The following is an 8,782-nucleotide window of genomic DNA, read 5'->3' as shown; positions in this document are numbered from 1 at the left end:
CGGGAAGAGGCCTTGGAGTTGGAGGCGCCTTTGATGTGCATTTGGCTATTCAACAGGAATCCTGTTTTTGCCCCGTGCTGCAGTAATCAATGCACCTCCCCCACCCCGGTGTCTCTCCTCACCCTCATTCCCCAGGAAATATCAGGCAAAATAATTAAGAAACAGGCGCCAAAACAAGAACAAGATCAGAAATGGTCAGAGGTAGCAAAGGTCAATGACTGGGAAGCAAGCAGAGGGTGAAGCTGCCCTCCCCAGTCTGGGAAGTCTTGGGTTAGAAGGGAGCACAACCCCCAAACTCATCTGGCCAAGCAGGGATTTGGAAACTCACCTCCCATTAGAGCATTAGTTCCCATACAAGATCTAGCATAAACACATAAACCAAAACAAAAAGAAAAATGTCGGGCTTTGGCGCCCCCTGCTGGCTCCATTAGAAATGACAGGCAACCTCCTTCCACCTCTTCTCCCCGCTCCCCCTTTTTGCATTCTTCAACTGGGTCAAATACTTAACCCCGCTGCCGCAGGGTAAGGCAAACAACAGATCTCAGGAAAGAAGTTTTATTTCCAAACCTTAGGAAGGCATTACAAATAATGGAGATAGAAACCCAAATCAAACCCTGAAACAAATGGAGACAGGCCTGCTGGGTAGTCAGGGGCACCCAGACGGTCAGAGACAGGAAGGAGGGGAGACGCACTTCAGACAGGGACCTCACCCTGGAGCCTGAGTCTGTATATTCATGTGACTATTCTGAGAAAGGGAATTGGGAACCAGAAATCTTCACCCCACTAATCTCAATGTTGCCCTGGATGGGAAGAAGAAAGGCAGCAGCACGTGAGGGCAAGGACGTCACCGAGTCTGACCTTGGCGTTTACTGCCTGCTCGGATCCCCAGCAGTCCATAAATAAGTCACCCTGCACATCTCAGGGGTTGAGGTGGGGGAGCAAGCAAACTAGCCATAGCCTCTGAAAGAAGGGGCCGGTCAGCCTGGCATTGGGGCAGAGCTACAGCAGAACACAGTCTGACTCGTGCTTGGGCCTTAGCCGACGCTCCCCGGCTGGGCGTCCAGATGTGGCTCCTCTCCCCTGTATTGGATTTAACAATTGGTCATCCAACAACCTTGGAAGAGCATGAGACAGAGATTCTAGAAGGGAGAGGAATCACGGATCAGGAGGGGCAGTGGGGAGAGAAAGACAGGAAGGAGCACCTGGGCAGAGGGACAAGCAGGGGAAGGGCCCCAAGAGAAGAAACCCTGAAGAGGTAAGAGCAGGAGTAACAAGTGTCTGGACCAGGCAAAGCAAGGGATGGCCCCCTGGGGGTGTGGGAACAGGCCTGAGGAGCTCCGCCGAGGGGCGAGCACAGCAGGCTCACCTGTGGTGGTGGGGCCCGGGCCTGCACAGGCTGGACTCCTTGCTGCTGGTCATACTCCTCCTGCTGAAGTTGCTGAGCCAGCTCCAAGTCGCTAAGACCCAACGTGCCTTGTGGCTGCTGTTGCTGCTGCAGGGACAAAGCAATCAGGTAGTCCTAGAGAGAACAGAGTTGTGAGGTGGGCTAAGGCCTGGGGGAATGGATATTCAGGCTAGGTTTCCAAATCAGTTTTTCCCCATCCTTCAAATTCTCTAGCGCCTTCTCCCTCCAGAGCAAAACACACAGCCCAATGTATCATCTGTGGTGCCAGAGAAGGCACACCAAGCGAGGAGCTGGTCCGGAGGTAACAGAGAGTGAAGGGGCAAGCATGTCCTGTTATGCTCTCTAGATAATAAAATGCATGCAGTCTCCTATGGCAAAAAGCTCTCTGAGGCAAATGTGCTCTCTGTACCTTTCCCAAAGCCCCTACACACCTGGTCTACCTGCAACTGCTTTTCTGGGGAGCCACTCCCACCTTCTGCTCCAGGACCCTTGCCCAGGGAATGACTTAGGTGAAAATCAGAGTCACAAAAGCAGCTGTCTCCGTCCACGTTGTGCAGGCTCTCCCATACGACTTGCTCCTCCTGTAGAAAGCCCTGGTCGGTGACCAGCAGGTACAAGTGACTCTGAAAAGAAAAGAACAGAGCTAATTGGTGGGATAGGTGATATAGAGGCAGTTCGCTGCCAGAAATCATCTGGGATACACAGCTGGAGACCAGGTGAATCAATGGGTGTGCTGGCTGGAACACGGCAGTGTGAGCATGTGGAGCTTTTATAAATACGTGTGGCCTTGGGAAGAGGAAAGGGATATGTGAGTGTATGTCCAGCTGGGTGTGAGTATGGCGGTCGTTTGGTCAGGGCTGGAGTGCCACACAAGATCCTGTACCACCCCCTCTATTTCCCATGGTTCTCTGGGTTTGCCTGATGGCTACAAGGATAAATCCTTTGAGAACCAGAGACCCCCCTCCCTCTTCTACTCAATTCCTGGAGAGCTTTGGCAATTTCTAACTTTGGAAGACTGGCATTATTCAAAAATTCCCCTGTCCCTTTCTGAGAGAGGATTACACTTTCCTGTCCCACTGAAGGCAGGCTCATTCCTTCTTTTTCTCTGGCCAGTGCGATGTAAGCAGAAATGACGTGTATCATTTCCAAGCAGAAGCACTAAGTGTGAGTGCATAGCGTCCCTCTCTCCCTTCTCTCTCATATCTTCCAGATAAAGGCTCTTTTGTCAGCCTGGGTCCCAGAGTGAAGATGGTGCGGGACAGAACTGTGGCCACTCCACAGTGGACATCAGCATAAATGAGAAAGAAACCTTTGTTGTGGTAAACGACAGGGATTTTAGGGGTTATTTGCTACCATGGCTTAGGCTTAATCTAGTTTATCCTGACTGACACACTGACCCAGGAGAAAAAGCCATGAGGAAACGATGGCACTCCAACCCGCCACCCTGGAACCCTCATCACCTTGTGCTTAGTCATAGTGCTAAAGTGGTTGTTTCGGAAAAAGACGCTAAGTTCACCCTCCTTGGCAGCTGCTGTCAGCTCACACAGTCCATGGTAAGTCAGCTGGGCTGCCGTGTTTTCCAGGAACTGCTCTGCGATCAGGCCTGCCAGAGGGCACAAGATGGGACAACTTGGCTTAAATTCAAAGTCCATGATTGGAATGTTCATCCAGAGAAGCCCCTGTCAAAACCCCTGGAGGTCAGCTCCACCTTTTGAAATCCCTTCCCTGAAACCTGCTGTATTCATTTATTCAACAGATACCTATAGAGCAGCTACCCTGTGCCGGGCACTGGGGGATAGATACATCATCAGTGAACTAAACAAACTCCCGGAACTCCCCCTTGTGGAGCTTATTTTCTAGTGCGATGTGGTGGGAGATGACAGACAATAAACAATAACCCTAAGTAGCCACCATTCTCTCCACGTAATATCCAGGAGAAGGGAGGGAATATCACCTTCCGTCACGAGGTTGGTGTCACTGGAGTGTTTGCAGGTGATGATCTTCTCTACCAGCTGGTTGTAACTCAGTTTCCCAACTGCACTCACAGCCTCAGGACTCTACGTGGGTAGTAGGGTGGGGTAGTACAGAATGAGTTGTTTTTTTATTTTAAGGAAGGAAATGAACCAAGCCCACAAGGACTGCAACCCTATATGAGGAAAGTTTTCTGAACTTTTATTTCTAAAGAATTGATCCTATCTGCATGTGGTTTGCTTATATTTGAATGTCACCCCCCATAAAAGGTTAAAATTCAAGGAATTCTACACTGGGTCCACTTTCTAAACCCTATTGCTCTCCCAAGCCAATCTAACCCCTACCTCCCAACCTCTACCTCACAAAATTTTGCCTAAGAGTCTCACTGGGGCCTCTCCCACTCTCACCTGGGGATCAACAAGCCAGCCATGGTACAGAGGTATGCCTAGTAGGTCAAAGACGCTGCACTCAGGTGTATACTCAAAATCAGAGACTCCTGTGAATCGCACATTGACATCCAGACCTGTGGCCAGTTTAGGCAGCACTGTCATTGCATCGTCCACATTCTGGGGACAGGAAAAAAATGATGGGTATTCTAGCCTTGTCTCCCACCACCCCACTCCCACCTCCCCAGAATAAAAAAATAATCTTGTTGCTTTTCTTCCCTGATTCTCTTACAAGCCATTCCATTCCTCCCTTGCTTCAACCCTTCTCTATCTCATATAAGTGAACGTTATTTTCTAGGACAAAGATATACCCTCCTCCTCCTCCTGCAGAATGAAATCATGGTTCAAGGAGCCCTCTAAAGAGGTAGCAAAAAGGCTTCTCTTAATATCACTGGATGTCTCCGAACAAACCTGCCAATCCCTATGTCCACAGACCTCTTGTCTCACCTGCTGAAAATTCAGCTGAAGTCCCTCTGACTTCTCTTGGGGCTTGATGGACAGGAGGCAGTTTCCTGCAAGACAGGATCTCTTATCAACTTACCCACTACTTGTCCCAAAAGCTCAGCTTCCTCTTCTCCTGGCAAATGGGGGTAATGTCACAGAACCATAAATGTCAGAGCTGGAAAGGAACCTAGAGTCTGATCCACACCCTTCATATCTCAGAGGAAGAAACAGACTCACAAAGATGAAGGACCCACCCAAGGTCACAATAAAAGCTAAGGGCATAACTGGTGTGACAATCCAGGACTCCTGAGAGCTTGACCTTTGCTTTTCATTCTCCAGCCTTACAAAGAAGCCCCATAGACCTTTGCCCTCCCTGCCACGTTAGAGGCCCAAATGGAGATCCCTCAATGGTCTGGATTTCTGGCTGACTGGATAGCTCTGGAATCCCTTGGGTAATTCCCATTCAAGGCCCAGTCACTCACCAAGATGGGCCATGAGCTCATCCGATGTGATCACTTCCTTCTGGGGGGGAAGCTTCACCTGGAGGCAGAAGAGTGATTATATGTCTGCTCTCCCTCACAGAGCACTAAAGGAGGAGCCCACAGAAAGCAGGGGTCGGGGAGGCTCCCCTGGTCACGTTGGGCGGCAAGAAAAGGCTTGCAACGGGAGCAAGGAAATGAGGAAATGAATGTGAAATACCGCAAGGCATTCCCATTTGCTAGGGAATGGGAGATACAGGAATAGGGATAGATCTTCTTCTTTTTTTTTTTTTTTTTTTTGCTTTACGAAACATCTTATCTCATTTGCTTAAGATGGAGAAATAGGGAGAATAATCTGAAATTTTTTGACTGGTTTGAGAAAATCAGGATGACCAAGAAGTGGGTCGGAGAAGAGTACTCCCAATATCTTCGGAGCCCTTATGTGCACTCTCTCTTACCTTCCACTGAAGAAAGAGGATATTCATGATGGCAAGGAGAGGGCAAGGCCCGTTAGTGCTCTGGGTGATGATGGGTGTTCGTTCTCCCTTCCAGGGGATCCACTTTACACAGTAGAAATCTAGCTCAGGCTGTCGGGTCCTGGGGGACTGTGGAAGCTCCTGGGGTATAGAACACACCCCCACTGTCTCTGTCTCAGGTGATGTCTCATGGGCTGGAGCTGGTAGACCTGAGCTGGTTTCAGGTGGAGGGGACTCAACATTATCCCCACCCTGGGCAGGCAGCAGAGCTTGGCCTACCGGCTCCTGTTCTCCAGCTGCCCCATTGGTATCTCTTGTGTCCTTGTCCTGAGGGTGTTCATCTGGTCTCGACAGGACCTCATGGTTTTCAAGGGTGACTGCTTCTGCAATCCTGGCTTTACCAGGGGCCGGATGCTCAGGCTGATGTTGTTCCATCGTCGGAAGGGAGTCAACTGAGGGGCACTGAAGGTGTTTACTGACCTCAGGTACTTGCCTAAGCCAGGCTTGGTACACAAAAAAGGGACCTGTCCAGTAAGAAGAAAATCATCGGGCTGGAAAGCAAATGCACCCAGAAAAGTCTTGGGAAAGGACTGTAATGTGGAAGGCTGGCTGTTGTCTGTGCAGTACTCCTGGCTATGGGTAGCACATGTCTTTGTCAGCTTGTGTAAACAGAAGAGTCCCAGGCTGTGCTCTTTCCACCTCTAACTTGCTGTGACCAGATGAGACCAACAAGGACAAGGGGCTTCCAGACTTGAGAGGGAAGACTCTGGTGGGATTGACGATTTGGGTGGAATCCGCTTCCCTGAAACAGATAATGATAGAGAATGTGGAAAAGACAGAGAAAAAGAAAGTGCAAAGAAGAAAGACAGAAGGGAAAGAGATGGAGAAAAAAATGTTAAATCTATACTAATGGTTATTAATACAGTGATCTTTTAGCTGACCCTGTAATCAGCATCACATCAGCAACCCCCACCACAGCCAGGAAAGGGTAATTCCTCTGCCCTGCACCACGCCCTGGCCTTCACAGAGCTTCCTGAGCACACACAGGCTGCTTGTATCCTTAGGGTTACCTTCTCTTTGCCTCAGCCCCAGTGTGAAAGACAAATAGTCACATAGTGCTTGGGGTGAAGAGTGGAGGAGGTGCAGAGTCAGTATCACGCTCCTAAAGGTGAAATGCTGCCGAGGAAGGGGAAGTCTTTCTCCTCAAAGGACTCTGCCAAACCTTACACAATCCCAAACCACAGCAAAAAGATCTTGGGAGGGGCTTCCTGTAGGCTGGAGAGGGGAAACGTAGGTCATGGGGGACTTGAATGAGAGACGGGTTCTGATAACTTCAGATTAGGTACACAAAAAGCATTCCCACAACTTCTTCCAGTAAGCTTCTCTTGACAGCTGGAGTTGCTGATAGCAACCTCTCCTCAGTTTCCCTCTTTTCCAAAAACTGCCTAAACCCAGGGATACTCTCTTGTTCACTATTCATATGGAATATGAAAATGCTGATTATTGATTCACATAAAAAATATTCCCTCTACATTTACCTACCTATGTATAAATTCTTCATGTCTATTCCCATCTAGGTCATTTTAGATGTCAACACTGGACCTGTTTAACCTGCTCTCTATCAGCACTAAACATTAAGGCAAGCACAGAAAGACATTTCATTGACATTGTGGATAGTAAACGATTAAAAAAACCACCAACGCTGTTAAACATCTCCCTTCAATCTCCTTGCCCCTTCCTACCCCTCTTTAGTCAGGGCAAGAAATAGGGAGAAAGTAAACTAGTTAGAAATTGTGTCTTTTCTCTAGCTTCCTCCTAACCTGCGACTGTGCTTCCTTCTTGTAAAACTACAGGAATTGGGGGCTAGGGAAGGCCTGGGAGATGAGGCTGAGGAACATTGAAGTTACTGAAATAAAATAAGCCTAGTCACCCAAATTGATCATCCTCCTGAATCAAATATAATTTATGCTAGCTGCATATAATTTACATGCTGTTAATTTAGAATCAGAGTAGCAAAAATTGCCTGCAAGCCTTACACTTTTTTTTCCCCTCTCTCTCTCCCTTCTTCCTCCCCTCCCAAATGACACTTATGGTGCACCTCAAAGCAGATGTCAGAGCCTGGGAAAGTTAAAAAAGCTGGAAGAAAAGCAGGGCTCAATTCTTATCTTTTCTGTCCAGTGCCAGAATTAATCAACGATTAAGCAGGGGGCGGGCAGCTAGCTGGCCAGAGGGATGAGCCAAAAGAACCAGGAGCTGGACACCCGAGGGAGTGGGGTCTCAGAGAAATTGGGCAGAGCCAAGTGGGCTAAGTCTTAAGAGGCAGGGGCAGGAAATGTACTGGAAGGTTTCCACACTACCAGGTACATTCCTTGTGGGGAGGGCACGAAGTATTCCAGAGTAGGAAAGTATGAGGGGAAGGGTACTTAAACTAGGATTTCATTCTTTTCTCCTCTTTTCTCAGTTCCTCAAGTCCTACACTTTCTCTCCAGCTGGAATTATTCTATGATGGTATGTGAGGGAGTTAAAATATCCCTGACCCCTCCCTAATCAATGGCAGTAAATAGCCAAAAGTTGGAGGAAGCACATAAAATAGGCATAAAGCTTCAGGAAGACACTCCTCCTTCCCCAGGAACCTTGCTCTCCCCTTAAGTCCTGACTGTCCCACTCCAGTCTCCTCAGTCTGACCCAAATCTTCACAATTTTCCCCTCAGAATAAGTCAAACACTACCACGGTGCCCTGTCTGCTTGCTCACAAGGAGACGAGGGTTTCATTAAAAGGAGGAAATGAAGGGACCAAGCAGCATCCTCTGTACATATCTCTCCTGTCCTTGCCCCTTTAAGCAGTCCCGACTTGCAGAGATCAAAGGTGGGAGGACAGTCAGGTGTCAACTCCCCAGTGCTGGAGAGGAAATGGAGAGATGGGCGTGGGAGAAGAGGTGGAGAGACGGTTAAAACAAAGTTTTTACCTTAAAGAAGTGGGTGCTGCTCCAGGACTGGGCAGGAGGGTTCAGCTGTGGCCATTCGATGAGGGAGGTGGGTGCAACGAAGGGAGCGGCCAGTCCAGCTGCCTTCCAGCTGTCAACACCAGAGCTTATACAGGTCTACACAGGTTTACCAGCGGCGCTCCTGGCTGGGTCATGACCACTTCCGGACTCACGCCCAGTACTGGGGTCACAGGAGGAGGGTGAGGGCAGGCAGGGGTGCAGCCCAGGTGTCCCCCAGCCGCTCAGAGCGTCTTCAGGATCCCTGAGTCGCTGAGTCTAGGGCAGGCACTCCAGGCCCTGACTACAAGCTGGCTTTCAAAGGAAGTTTGTTGTTTTTCTTTTTTCTTCTTTCTCTCTTTCTTTTTTTCCCATCGGGATGAAGAAAAATTAGTCAAGGACAAGCTCCCTGGAGGAGGAGTGGCCTGTCCAGCACTGGTGGATTTCCATCAGGTCTTTCTGACCGGTCAGCAGCTTGGTGATCAGCAGAGAGGGAGAGAGAAACAAGGAGAGAAAAACAACAGACCCTTTCTCTTCCCTCCGCCTGCCTCTGGAAGGGACGGAGCGCTTGTGCCTCTCT

General features: G+C 49.2%; 1 protein-coding gene across 12 annotated transcripts; it reads right to left on the bottom strand.

Annotated features, from left to right (window-relative positions):
• Positions 1-110: 110 nt before the first annotated feature.
• Positions 111-8,782, bottom strand: MINDY1 (MINDY lysine 48 deubiquitinase 1). Of its 12 annotated transcripts, none has more exons than XM_069480626.1 (10): positions 8,188-8,782; positions 5,204-6,023; positions 4,749-4,806; positions 4,270-4,334; positions 3,784-3,942; positions 3,360-3,462; positions 2,866-3,008; positions 1,837-2,028; positions 1,367-1,492; positions 111-1,080 (listed from the first exon to the last, which is right to left on the bottom strand). In XM_069480626.1, exons 2-10 carry the CDS (start codon positions 5,654-5,656, stop codon positions 1,000-1,002), a joined length of 1,380 nt encoding a protein of 459 aa, XP_069336727.1. In that variant the 5' UTR covers positions 5,657-6,023; positions 8,188-8,782; the 3' UTR covers positions 111-999. The 12 variants fall into 12 exon arrangements, with proteins under 12 accessions (XP_069336727.1, XP_069336726.1, XP_069336728.1 ...); XM_069480625.1 differs by having other exon boundaries at positions 1,367-1,519; positions 5,204-5,745; XM_069480627.1 differs by having other exon boundaries at positions 5,204-5,745.

This window comes from Eulemur rufifrons, chromosome 8 (assembly GCF_041146395.1).
Source record: "Eulemur rufifrons isolate Redbay chromosome 8, OSU_ERuf_1, whole genome shotgun sequence".
NCBI lineage: Eukaryota > Metazoa > Chordata > Mammalia > Primates > Lemuridae > Eulemur > Eulemur rufifrons.
The sequence above is the reverse complement of the archived record's forward strand: the minus strand, read 5'-3'. Positions and strand labels throughout refer to the sequence as shown.